We start from the raw sequence: 13,160 nt of genomic DNA on the forward strand, positions 1-13,160 counted from the left end.
TGTATCCGTCCATTTTCTATGTCCTATGCAGGGTGGCGGGGGTCTGGAGCCTATCTAGAAAGCTATGGGCTATGGCGCTGTAAGGGGGGGGGGTAGTTAGCACGATTCCAAAGGTCAGTTTTGTGAGCGACAGGGGTCCATAAAGTCTTGAAATATAATGGGCTTAAGGCAGAGAATAGCCCAGGATGGGGCACACACACGCCATTCACACATACGGACAATTTGGAAACTCCAATTAACCTTAGCATTTTTGGACTGTGAGGGACCCCGAAGAAAACTCCACAAGTACACGGGGAGAACATGCAAACTCACACGTAGAACCAGGGCGGACCTTGAACTCTGCTCCCATAGGAGTGGGACAACAATGCTAACCACTGACGCCCCCCATTTTGTGTCTATTATGTATTGTTTTACTAGTTCCCTTATCTGAATTTGCAGTTAACATTTTTCTTTGTTCCCCCATGATCATGACACGCGTTTCGAAAATGGATGCACACATTCATGCATGCAGTAGAATTGTCTTTGTAACTCTAACAGTATGTCTTTACATAAACCGCAAAAATGATACGAGGCACTTCAAAATAAGCGGTCAAAAGATGAATGGATGGACTGATGGATGGAAAGAGGGTGAGTGGATGGGTGTGATTACAGAATTTTATATATAATCAAATAACTGTAATATATATGTACACAAAATACACAAGAATAACCGTCTTCTTGAATCCATTGAAAACTCTCTGGTCCTCTCACTAACATAACACTTCTGTGGAGGCAGGAAGAGGAAATAAAAAAGTTCCCGATGGCTGTACGGTTAGGTACAGGTGGCTTTATCAGCACTGAGTGAGGGAGCTGTATTCGGATCTTCGCTCCGAGGTGTGCAATTTCATGAAGGACAATAAGGGGGCGTAGTTGCTTCCTGTTCTACCAAGTGAACGATGAAACTAAAGCGAAAGGGAATGAAACAACACACTTGATGCGCAGATAAATAACGGTCCTAGTGGGCGACGGACTGAACTGGGCCTCATCGACAGCGAAAAAGGAACTTGGCGATTGCCGGTTTAAGACATTTCCCTCGCCCGCCTGGAAGGGGCCAGCGAAATGGCGCTGAGCTCCGGCGGGTGGGCTCCCACGCCTCCGCCGGCCCCGTCTCCTTCCCTGTCTGGGTTCGGGAGTTCTCGGGCCGGTTGTAGCACCGTGCTGATGTCGGTCCGGGTTTCGGTGTGCCATTCCGGGATCCGGCCGCTGTGTTTGCCGGGCGCAGGGGACGAATCTCTCCGTCTACAGCTGAGCATGATGCCGGGCAGGGCAGGGGAGTTCCGCCTAGCACTGCGGGACGCCAGTGACACTGGGACCGGGCGCAGCGTGGTAAGACTGGAGAGAGGAGGGGAAGCCGCGGGGTGTTCGTACCATAATAATGTATCCGTTCAGTGTTCGGAGAATGGAATAGGTGTGATTGTGACGATCACTCGGTGAAGCGCGGAGAGGAAAAAAAAAAAGTTATAGGTCACGTGTTGTTGTTATTATTAGCTAAAGCAGTTACCAGGGTTAACATTTCCAGGGCTAAAATGCGTACCTCTGAGTTGAGCGTTTTACCAGGTTATTGTTTATGTTAATATTATTTATTATTTGGTGCCAGTTGGCAGTATGTCATTTCCCCAGATGTGTGTATGGTAGCTGGGTACGTTGTTTTGAACTGTGATGACTCATTAGAACCACTCAGCCTTTTTTCACTTGTTATTATTTTTGTTGTTATTATTATTATTTTGTGGTAAAGCTTCAAGACAGACAACAAGTGCACTTTCGGATGACACGAACGTTTATAGAAAAATTGTCAAACGGAATAGAGGCATGTAAATAATATACCTCCATCGGACGCGCATAGAGATTTTGACGTCACGACTGACGTGTAGATGATAAATTTTACACACACACACACACACACACACACACACACACACACACATAGAGAGAGATTTTTTCCAGAAATATTACATCAGTTAATACTCTGAAAATGTATGTAATGGCTTTACAGAAAAGCCAGCGGCATTTCGCGACCAGTTTGTGGTTATGAATGATGTAATTCCCTTGTAGCCTTTAATGAGCCACTTGACCGGCATTTCTTCACATTATTTTACGTTTTATGTACGGGAAAGTTTGAAGCAGTGGATTCCTAAAGCGATCACTATTTTTCAGAATTACAAGATGACTTTTAAAGTAATCGAATATACAGATAGTGGATAAGATAACACGATATAAAATGTCATGCCAAGTATCATCGTAAATACTTTGGTTTCCCGGAGATTAGAGGTTGTTCACCCGAAATGAAACTGGTAATAATAGGGCTTGTACCGTGCGTATTTTGGGGCGTTTTGGTGACTTTGCAGTAGTTTTCGGTTTCAAGCTAAATCTTTTCAAACGCACCCGTATCTGTCCGCATATGAAATATATGCTACTTGAACAGTTGGGGGCTTTCAGCAATGGGGTTTATACTCCCGTAAGCATATAAGATGCTCTTTGCGCTTTGAATTTTTTTATTATTATAGTAATAGTCACTTTAAACATGTAGTAGGCTACCGTATGTGGAATAGAAATTAAAAGGTTGTTGTTGTTTTCAGTGGATGGCATGGTGATTCAGTGGGCAGCGTTGTACCTTATACTTTTAGGACTGTGGAATATGTCCCCAGCTTGGGTTCTAAGTATGGAGTTTGCTTGTTTTTCTTTTGTTTGTTTGTTGCTTTGTGCAGTCCAGAACCTTCCAGCCTAGATTAACAGGCATTTCTAAATTTCCCATGCTTACATTATTTGTACTCTGTTGCTATGATAGTCTGTCCTGTTCTGGTTTTTTCCCCTGCCTCATGCCCTGGGATAAGCGGTTGTGGAACATGGATGGGTGCGTGTATGTGTATGTGTGTGTGCTTTTTTTAAGATAACACTGATAGTGTTGATCATCAAAGTTAGATTTGTCATCCTTCTCTCCCTCTTACCGCCTCAGTCCATTGCAGAGTTTGACCTGCGCAGTGTAAAGTATGAGGTCAAGTCTCCGCGCTGTCACGAGCTCTGCTTGGCCACGCCTCCACATGACCGCATCAGCTTCAACTTCCGCTGCGAGAAGGAGGCACAAGAGTGGGCTACCGTGGTGATGTCATCTCTCCGGGAGGCACACAGAGGTCCGTACTCCTGTGTGAGGCCCTATGCCCCAGTTGCTGATGCTATAATTGGTTAAGCCAATTATAATAACTAAAACTGATACAAGTACAAAATACTGTTGATTATTATAACAACATGAAAAGTCAGATTAAAATATTTACATTTCAGTGGCAGTTTCTCAGCCAGCAGAAGAACAGCAGCTCCAGCTGGAACCTCTCGAACCCAAGACTCCGATGTCGCTACCCCGGACAGGTCAGCATTTCCCCCTTCACCCATTGGTCCATGGCCCCTTCAGCTCGCCTCGTCATCCCGGTGCATTCTGGGTGATCTGATCAGCAGAAGAGTCATTGTGATTTCAGTACAAATTTTGGCAACCTTTACTAAAGTCAAACAAAATTATACATCAGTTATAACTTGCAGTGTTTCTGTCGATTTAAGTATTTAGTACAGCCTGATGTATGTTAAATTGTGTTGTTGATCAACATACTCAGAGTGCCGAGGATTACATTGAAATTAGTGCTGAAATTAAAATGATTTTCCAAATCAGATCAAATTACTTTGTCACATATCTTGATACTTTGTAGAGTGTGGGTGAGTGAAATATTAGTGTCTCACAACAGCGCCAAACAGACAGTGCAGTCGGAAAAGTACAAAACGTGCAATTTTATAAACAAATAAATACAATGGACAGTAATACTATAACAGGCAAAGGGTTCATTAAACAGAGTTTAGAATCCTAATGATTTGGTGGAAGAAGCCATCTCGAAACTTGCTGGTTATGGACCTAATACTGAAGTTCCCCTGAGTGTTTTCTTTATGTATGTATGAAGTGGGGTTAAATGAAAATTCATGTATCACACTGGACCCAGTCCAGTCAGTTCTTCCCTGCGAAACCCTGCTGCTAATTCTGTCTCTGGCCTTTTTCTTTGGGCTGATTGTTGTTTATTGAAATTCGAGAACCCCCCCTGTCCCCTTCTCCCTCCACCCCCACTCTCCTCTCGATCATCCTATTAATTCCCCCTCCCTACTTTCCCTCACGCTCTGCAGAGGACCTGTGTCTGGAATTATCTCAGGCCATCGAAGCTGGCGATACCCAGGGTGCCGTGCAGTGCGCCTCCACCCTGGCTCACCAACAGGTGGTGCTCAAGATCCAGCTGTCCGAGAAGAGCTACACCGATGCTGAAATTAAGTGAGGAGGAAAACCACAAACAAGCAGGAGTTTGTAGATCATGTGACGCATCTAACATTTAGTGGAGGTTTTACTATGTAGCTGCCAGAGAATTAAGACGGAAGAGTCTAGAATGTCACTCGCATGGCTTTAAGATAGAAGGACATGGTTATTTTTTTTAAAAAAAGGCAGAGAGAGTGGTGGCAGGGAGGGGGTGTGGTCTACAGAGTGCTGACATGTGATTCGTGCTTCGGCTCATGACTCATTTGTCTCCGTGGTAGCCTGGCTGTCGTGGTGGAGGATGCCTCCTCATCCTGTTGTGTCACGGTGAAAGTCTCGCCCCAAATGACCATCGCATCCCTGAAACAGCAGGTCAGGGCAGAGGGCCATCGTGCTGCTCGCTTCATACCTCGCCGCTGCTGGGTGGAGCACGGGATTGGCTGCCTGAATGATGTGTCCGTGGCGTGCCTGACGCCTGCTCCTTCTGCCCCGACCCCTGCGCCGATGCCCCTGTGCCCCCCCTCAGACCTATGTCTCGTTCCTCCAGGTCTTCCTCGACTATGGCTTCCACCCACGGGTGCAGCGCTGGGTGATGGGCCAGTGCCTGTGCACGGACCCACGTTCGCTTGCCTCCTATGGCGTACGTCGTGACGGCGACACCGCCTTCCTGTACCTCCTGTCGGCACGCCAGGCCCGCCTGACCCGCCAGCTATGCCAGCAGGACCAGGAAAGTGCCCTGCTGGCATCAGCACCCCCTGGGAACGGGCCCGTCTCACAAGACTGGAGGCCTTACAGCACACTGCCCTCCAGGCTGTCCCACGGGAGCACCGGTGAGACCTTGGCACTAGTCAGATAGCCATCAGCCTTAGAGACGTTCAGCAAGAGTAATGTTGCTGTAGGAAACAGAAGCTACTTTTGTCCCAGTTGGTGTGTCGAGTATGCCATCACTTACCATGTTGTGAGCTGCCGATGGCTGATTTCTGATTGGTTGTCTAGGCAGCACTGCGAGTGGGGTAGAGAAACTCGGTATTGGTGAAATCCGAGAACTCATCAACCTAGAGATGCCTCAGCTGAATGAAGCATTGGGCTCTGGTGTACAGGTAATCAGATACAGCCTGTAATGTACAGGTATTAACTGCCATTTATATAACGTTGTATACGGTATAATATTCGTGTACTGCCTGCTGGCTTTATATAATCAGAAACACTCACATACAGGTATTACCTGCTGTCTGCATACAGTCAAACATGGTAACATATAAGTACTATCTGCTGTCTGTATACAATCAGAAACACTAACATACATGTATTACTCGCTGTCTCTAACACTGTGTCTCTAACACTGTGACTTACAGGTAGTACCTGCTGTCTATATACAGATAGAAGCAGTGTAACAAACATACAGGTATTACCTGCTGTCTGTATACAGTCAGGTACACAGTAGGGGGGTAGGGCAGGGGGTACCTGAGCACCTGCCCCTTTTGCCTGAACTATTTGAAGGACCTCCCTTTAAAGGCCCTGGATGTTTCTTTAATGGATGTGTCAAAGGCTTTGAGTATATAGCCCTCAAAAAGTCTCAGCATGACAGTGGTCAAAAACACTGTGACATACAGGTATTACCCACAGTCTATATGGAATCAGGAACACTAACATACAGGTATTACCTGCTGTCTACATGGAATCAGGAACACTGTAACATACAGGTATTACCCGCTGTCTATATGGAGTCATAAACACTGAAACATACAAAAATTACCTGTTGTCCGTATACAGTCAGGTACCTACAGTCTATATATAGAAGGGCTGTCACTTTTTAACTGATATTTGAACATTGGTTTGAACGCGATGTAAAAAAAATCACATTTGAACTATAATTAACTCATTCAAATTTTAAAGTTTCTCTGAGCCTATGAGCTCATTAAATCACCGTAATACAAATGTGACATATGGGCTGTTAATAATAACTGAAAAGAACTCTGTGATTCTGTGTTGCTTTTTTTCCACAGGTATTGGAATATATTCAAACAAATTGAGTGACATTTGAAATTCGTTCAAACCTGATTTTTGGAAAAAGTGACAGCCCTATTATATAGTCAAGCACATGATAACATACAGGTATTATATACTCTGTGTACAGAGAGATACACAATAACATACAGGTATTATACACTCTCTGTGTACAGAAAGATATATGATAAAATTGATAAAATTATACACTCTCTGTGTACAGAGAGATACACGATAACATACAGGTATTATACACTCTCTGTGTACAGAGAGATATATGATAAAATACAGGTATTATACACTCTCTGTGTACAGAGAGATACACGATAACATACAGGTATTATACACTCTCTGTGTACAGAGAGATACATGATAACATACAGGTATTACACACTCTCTGTGTAAGAGAGATACATAATAACATACAGGTATTACACACTCTCTGTGTACAGAGAGATACATGATAACATACAGGTATTACACGCTCTCTGTGTAAGAGAGATACATGATAACATACAGGTATTACACACACTCTGTGTAAGAGAGATACATAATAACATACAGGTATTACACACTCTCTGTGTACAGAGAGATACATGATAACATACAGGTATTACACGCTCTCTGTGTAAGAGAGATACATGATAACATACAGGTATTACACACACTCTGTGTACAGAGAGATGAGATACATGATAACCTACAGGTACTACCTATTGTCTGTATACACTATACATACATTGTAACATACAGGTATTATTCTCCGTATAGAGTCCACCATGCTGTGTTTGCCCACTGTTGGCCCTAAACTTACTTCTAACACCTAAACCTGCTTCTACCACAACAGCAAGGTTGGCCCTGCCCCTCTTGTACCTTCATCAACAAGCCCACACGACCTGGTTGTGAGATCTGCAGCGCGGACCGGCCTGATGGATACACAGTGCCCGGGGGGTACCAACCAGACCCACTAGAGCTGCGACGTATGGAGAAGGAGAAGGAGGCTGTCCGGCAGTATCAACAGGTAGGCCTGGGGTGCCTGCCCACTGTTATCAGGATGAATGCTGATACACCAGATCACATTGTCCGTGCCGGAAAATAAAGAGATAAATCTCAATCCGAGGGAGATGATTGAAGGTGAAGAGAAACCCCAAGTGCTCTCTTGCCACAAATAAGAGCGTCCAATAAATAAATATAAATGTAGAACATATATTTATGGCAAGTAGGTCAGTCTTAAAGCCACAGAACTGTGTTTGTTCGGTCCAGGCATCCAGGTCTTTGTGAGTCCTAATTAAATAGAGTTCTTTGTCATTTGGAGAGCCAGCTATCACTGTGGTCACAACTGGGGGGGGGGGGAGCAATTCTGTGGGTCTTGGAGGGGGGGTCAGTCAGGAGCGGGGGTGGCGAGGGGGCTCCCTCACGCTGACCCTCTTCTCTTCTGTCTCTGTGTTTTAAAGGAGAAAGGGAGAAGAGACGACCTGAGGGTTGACCCACTGAGCAACTCACTACTGTATAACCTGAACCCCCCCTCGACCAGGACTACTGATGTCACACACACACCCTAAGCTCCTCAGATACGGCCTCGCATGGGGGAAGTGATGAGGGGGGGGCACAGCCTCTTACATACTGGTGCGGTCCGGCGGGTTCGCACACACACGTGTACAGATGATGCAGGCGCGTTGTCCTGCCCTAGTGAACAGAATCCCGCAGAATAAAACATGGACTGACTTTAGACAGCCCCAACATGAGTACTTTCCCACTAGAACATTACTGACAGTGACCACATAACACATAGATGCTAAAGCACTCTACCGTATGTGTGAGAGAAGCTGCTAATGGTGTCTGTATGAAAGTGCTTATTATTGTATTATAGTTTTTTTTTTTTTACTACAACGCAAGAAGCCGTTAGTCTTCATTGAATAGCTCTTAAAAGTGTGAGATGGAGATTACAGTGCCAATGCAAGTCATACTGTTTAAGATCATAAACTCTGTCAGTCTGATAAATGGGAATCATCTCATAGAATTCAAAGAATTGCCTGAATTGTTTTTGTTTTTCTTCTGCCGGGTGAATAATCTGAAATGTGCAGGAAAAAAATCAAACCACCATGTATAATGAGCCTCGAACAAATCTGTATTTACTGTAAAAATGAAATAAATGCTTTGAGTTCTTTTAATGCCTTGTGCTTCCTCGTCTTTTACAGTCTGCTTTGTCTGTTTTAATGTGATACATCTACATCTAAAGGTCTGTGAAGATATTCTGTAGATGTAGTCAGTTGCTGTTGTGGACAGAATCGAAAACAATTGTGTCCTGTAAAGTGGACTGTTCCAGATGCTACTGCTCAGGAAATGTGAAGATATTGCTCACCTTTATTGGGCAATAAAGACCATGTAGGTATAGATGCCATTTTGAGTCTGGGGAAGTGAATGGGGGAAGGTGGGACTCCTTATGGTGCTCCAGCTACTTTCTGCCGCATGATCTATCAAGTGCTCTGCGAGTTACTGGTTCTCAGATTTGACGGACATGTTGCTTTTCCAATCAGACCTTACACCCACCTTCTTCAACAATACCAATTGGTTAGCTGAACGAATGGCAGGTTGATCATATAATATGTTTGTTTTTTGATCATATGTTTGTTTTTTGCCCCCCCCCCCCCCCCCCCCCCCCCCCCCGACCAGGCTAGGGAAGCCGAGAGAAGGGAGAACTTTGCCCGGCTGGTGATGATGGATGGGCAGGACCTGGTGCCAAACCCGGACAGCGTGGAGTGCCGCATCTGTTACCTGGAGCTCCAGCCGGGGGAAGGGGTGCTGCTCAGAGAGTGTCTGCATTGCTTCTGCAAGTAAGAGGCCTGATCTGGGCACAGCGGTGAATGACACACTGTCTTCCAATATCAGGCTAGCATTGTATAAGACATTTAAATGGTATGGTTCTCCAATGGCACTTGTAATGTAGCTTATTTTAAAAGCTTAGCCACTATAGTTACTATAGTACTGCTACCTTCAAATTATAGGTTCTTGCTCTTACCAGTGATGCTCCCTGCTGGCATAGGGGGAAAAATTAACTCGGTCAGTATTCCAAATCGGCAGACAATGTAAACAACACGTGCAGTGTTGCATGTTTTTGTGCATTGAAACGTGGCCCGGGGCCCTGACTGCTTCCGTGGTGCCTGCAGAGATTGCCTGCGCTCCGTGATTCTGATGTGCGAGGACCCCGAGGTGGCCTGCCCATATCGAGATGATGCGTACGCCTGCGACAGTGTACTGCAGGAGAGAGAGATCCGGGCAGTAAGGATCCCCCACCGCCACCACACAGCGCCCCCTTGTGCTCAGAATCACCACTCGCAGCCTCGGTGCTTTAGCATTAATCTTACGGTTCCATTTTGAGTACTCCGAGTCCTCCACAAACTATGATCAGCTGGAATTTCAGAACTTTTCTTACGTTATATTTTGTGCTCTCCTCGCGTCCGCTTACCACCCCAATGCCTCTTCTTCTGGCATCACTTCATCCTCGCTGTGCCAGCTAGTGACGGGGGAGGAGTACGAGCGCTGGCTCCAGCGGGGACTGTCCGTGGCCGAGTCGCGCTGCAAGAGCAGCTACCACTGCGCCAGTCCCGACTGCAGCGGCTGGTGCGAGTACGAGGACACGGTCAACAGCTTCCACTGCCCTGTCTGCAAGAGGCAGAACTGTCTGCTCTGCAAGGTAGGCTAACACGCACAGACAAAAACATCGCATGACCACACACGGACTGACAGCCGCGTGAAGCAAAGGCGTCACGTACGGCAACACATTTATGAAACCTCAGCACTTTCATTCCATGCGAAAGCTCTGAACAAACAATGAAATAAGATAAGAATCTTTATTGTCACTGCATAGTCGGCAAAATGACATTTAGCAGCCTGTCAGCAGTACAGCGTATGCAATATGCATGAACACACGCACACTTGTCATATCAGCAACTTTATAGAATCTCACCTGTTGCTTTCTCAGGCCATCCACGAGGGAATGAACTGCAAGCAATACCAGGACGACCTTTCTGCCCGCGCCATCAATGACTCCGCTGCCCGCAGGACGCGCGACCTCCTAAGGGTAACCGCCATCACAGACCTACCGCCACAACCACGTGACCCAGATGCACCAAAAGAATCACCACAGCAGGTTTTGTCCCACGCAGACCCTGGTCCAATCCGGCGAGGCCATGCACTGCCCGCAGTGTGGCATAATTGTGCAGAAGAAGGAGGGCTGTGATTGGGTGCGATGTACCGTCTGTCACACTGAAATCTGCTGGGTCACCAGGGGCCCACGCTGGGGGCCTCGGGTAAGGGCCTCGCTTTCTTCTCAGGGTATTACACCCATGTCTGTTTTCATATTTTTGAATAAAGGTGTATGTGTTGTCAAATGCATCGAAAGTATTGATTCTATCATGTACAAAACGGTCTCAGTACTCATTTTCCACAGTATCAATTCTGTAGCCTGCACTTCCGGTTCGGTCTGACTACTGAGGTTAACATACTACCAATGCTCACGCCCGGAGAGTTGTTAAAGCTTGAGGTGTTAACTTAAGATGACTAGTTCAGAACTGTCAGCGCTTTCACTACTGTGCTTTTTCAATAACGAGTGCAGCCAGAATGGCCTCTGAAAATATTTCGGCTTTGTGCCAAATGAGTGTGCAAGTTGTGCACAATACTGATGTATTACTGACAAGAGGGGCAAACATGAATTATATACACCAGTGTTTCCCTACCTGGTCCTGGGGGACCCCCCCCAGCTAATCCACATTTGGTGGAGAGCAAAAATGTGGATTGGCTGGGGATCTCTGAGGACCAGGTTGGGAAACACTGATCTAAACATATAAATGGCCGATACACAATCCAATGTAAAGAGTTTCCAGAGATAGGATTCTTATTTCTAAAATAATGAAATATTAATTGGCCTGTGACGGTTGGAGTTGAGATATGACGTGCATTTTTTCTACTGGGTAAAGTACTTTTTGTAGTCCATTAAACATTTCCGCAGTAAGACAATGGTCTGCAAGGCATGTAATGTACATCTGTTACATTATGCATGGTAATGATACAATAAAATATGAGATTTTTAATAGTTTATTTACATCTCTAAACATGAATACATATTAATTGTGGGTCAACCCTCATATTAATTATGTATTAATTACATATTATTAATTAAAATGGCGACAATGCAATGCAAATATTTTTTTAGATATAGCAGTAAAGATTTTACTGCGAATTTAATTATTTAAATTGAGTTGCACAATACACAGTGTTGAATCCCAAAAATGGTATTGAATTTCAAAACGTTTCTTGGTATACTATCGAAATTTGAAATTTTGCCACCCTGACAGCACTAATTCCTACATATACAGCCTGACTTGCTCATATTCTCCTCGGTCCTAATGCCCCTCTGTTTTCAGGGGCCTGGCGACACCAGCGGAGGCTGCCGCTGTAACGTCAACAAGCAGCGCTGCCACCCCAATTGCCAGAACTGCCACTGAGAGGGCAAGACAGATAGACAGACAGGCTGACAGGCCACCCAGAAACAAGGGCGGGAAGAACCTATCTACAATGAGCCACAGTCATTGGCTAAGTCTGCCTGTCAATCAGACCCTGAGAATTTTCACACCTGGACAAAGCTAACAAACTCATGCAACAACCTCTTCAGAGTAAAAGCACCTATTTAGAAAAAGCCATGTTTTGGTCGAGGTAATATTAAGTACTTCAACTACTTATGCTCAGGTCTAATGTGCGTAGCTATAAACAGTTACAGAACAACCAGGTTGTCTTCACACTTTCTTCCATTAGCCACATTTACACTGTGTTCTCCTTAACTGAACTGCCCAGGTACCCACCGATATGCTAATTGGTGCTAAGTGGGCTTTTCTCAGCTTGTAAGAAATCTACAACTGTCTTTATGGACTGTCCACACTTCCATTGTGCCTTATTGACCCACGTGTAGCACTAAGCAATTACCCCACTCATGTAAATGTGGACAAACCATGCAAGACATTGTGCTGTTTAAACTGACAAGGAGTGAGGAGTTAATAAATAAATTTTGTGTTTTGAAAAATATGTGGTGCATGCATGTATCAGTGTTACTTTGGAATTCATGTCTGCGGTCCTGCAGGTTAAGCACCTTCAAGGGACGATTTTTTCTCCCATGCACAGATACATGTCACCTCAGTGGCCGGGGAGTAGCGCCCAGTATTGCGCCCCAGGCATTGTAGTGTGACCTGGTCCCCCTACCACCCTTGCAAGCTAACTTACTTTACTGCAACATATTTACTCTTTGGCACTTAAGATTCATTGGTTTTCTAAAAGGAACTTGTCAGTGGTTGCCTTGTGGCAAGCCAAATTATACATAGTGTACATAGTATATTTACTTGCATTTGCATTTTCACTAATAAGAAAATTCTTACTAGTAAAAAGAACAAAGTTATGACGAGTAAGCCTTATACTAATAAAAGACAATTTGGCTTGCCATTGTGGCCTGTTCTTTTCTAACATTAGGTGCTTTCATACCATCAGAACTTTTCTGGAACCAGGAACTTTTGTCTGTTCACACTGCAGTAACTCGGCCCGATTGTCTTTCCTCAGAGGCAGTTTCCAGGGTTGCTAACTCTCATGCATCTGAATTGAAAATCTCTCACCAGCTGGCCAACCAAAACTGACAACCCTAAGTTCCCGAACCCTTTTTCAGTATCTACTGCAAACTAGGTTCTTTCCGTTTGAACACGAATTACTGGGGAGGTGCTTACATCGATAGCTTGTTGATAGGTTAACCACAAGCACTGGCACTAATGGAAGTTATGCAGAAGTGCAGAAAGAGAGA

The 13,160-nt window shown here is 45.0% G+C and overlaps 1 protein-coding gene across 6 annotated transcripts; it reads left to right on the forward strand.

Moving 5' to 3' along the window:
- Positions 1 to 805: 805 nt before the first annotated feature.
- On the forward strand, positions 806 to 12,398 carry shrprbck1r (sharpin and rbck1 related). 6 transcript variants are annotated; one of them, XM_049006435.1, is made up of 15 exons: positions 2,660 to 2,696; positions 2,871 to 2,890; positions 2,993 to 3,167; positions 3,316 to 3,399; positions 4,195 to 4,336; positions 4,597 to 4,687; positions 4,863 to 5,145; positions 5,312 to 5,415; positions 7,170 to 7,343; positions 8,996 to 9,156; positions 9,490 to 9,601; positions 9,837 to 10,016; positions 10,305 to 10,403; positions 10,489 to 10,632; positions 11,746 to 12,398. In XM_049006435.1, the coding sequence occupies exons 1-15, from the start codon at positions 2,675 to 2,677 to the stop codon at positions 11,824 to 11,826; spliced, it is 1,872 nt and encodes a 623-aa protein (XP_048862392.1). In that variant the 5' UTR covers positions 2,660 to 2,674; the 3' UTR covers positions 11,827 to 12,398. The 6 variants fall into 6 exon arrangements, with proteins under 6 accessions (XP_048862391.1, XP_048862395.1, XP_048862394.1 ...); XM_049006434.1 differs by lacking the exons at positions 2,660 to 2,696; positions 2,871 to 2,890 and adding an exon at positions 806 to 1,365; XM_049006438.1 differs by lacking the exons at positions 2,660 to 2,696; positions 2,871 to 2,890 and adding an exon at positions 1,396 to 1,596.
- The last annotated feature ends 762 nt before the right edge of the window (positions 12,399 to 13,160 follow it).

This window comes from Brienomyrus brachyistius, chromosome 1 (assembly GCF_023856365.1).
Source record: "Brienomyrus brachyistius isolate T26 chromosome 1, BBRACH_0.4, whole genome shotgun sequence".
Classification (NCBI taxonomy): Eukaryota; Metazoa; Chordata; class Actinopteri; order Osteoglossiformes; family Mormyridae; genus Brienomyrus; species Brienomyrus brachyistius.

Bases quoted from the DNA above. Each gene is read 5' to 3' on its own strand.
- shrprbck1r (XM_049006434.1), top strand. From the start codon at position 1,099: ATGGCGCTGAGCTCCGGCGGGTGGGCTCCCACGCCTCCGCCGGCCCCG. The intron at 4,337-4,596 runs GTGAGGAGGAAA...TCTCCGTGGTAG, and splicing joins TACACCGATGCTGAAATTAA to CCTGGCTGTCGTGGTGGAGG. The intron at 5,146-5,311 runs GTGAGACCTTGG...TTGGTTGTCTAG, and splicing joins GCTGTCCCACGGGAGCACCG to GCAGCACTGCGAGTGGGGTA.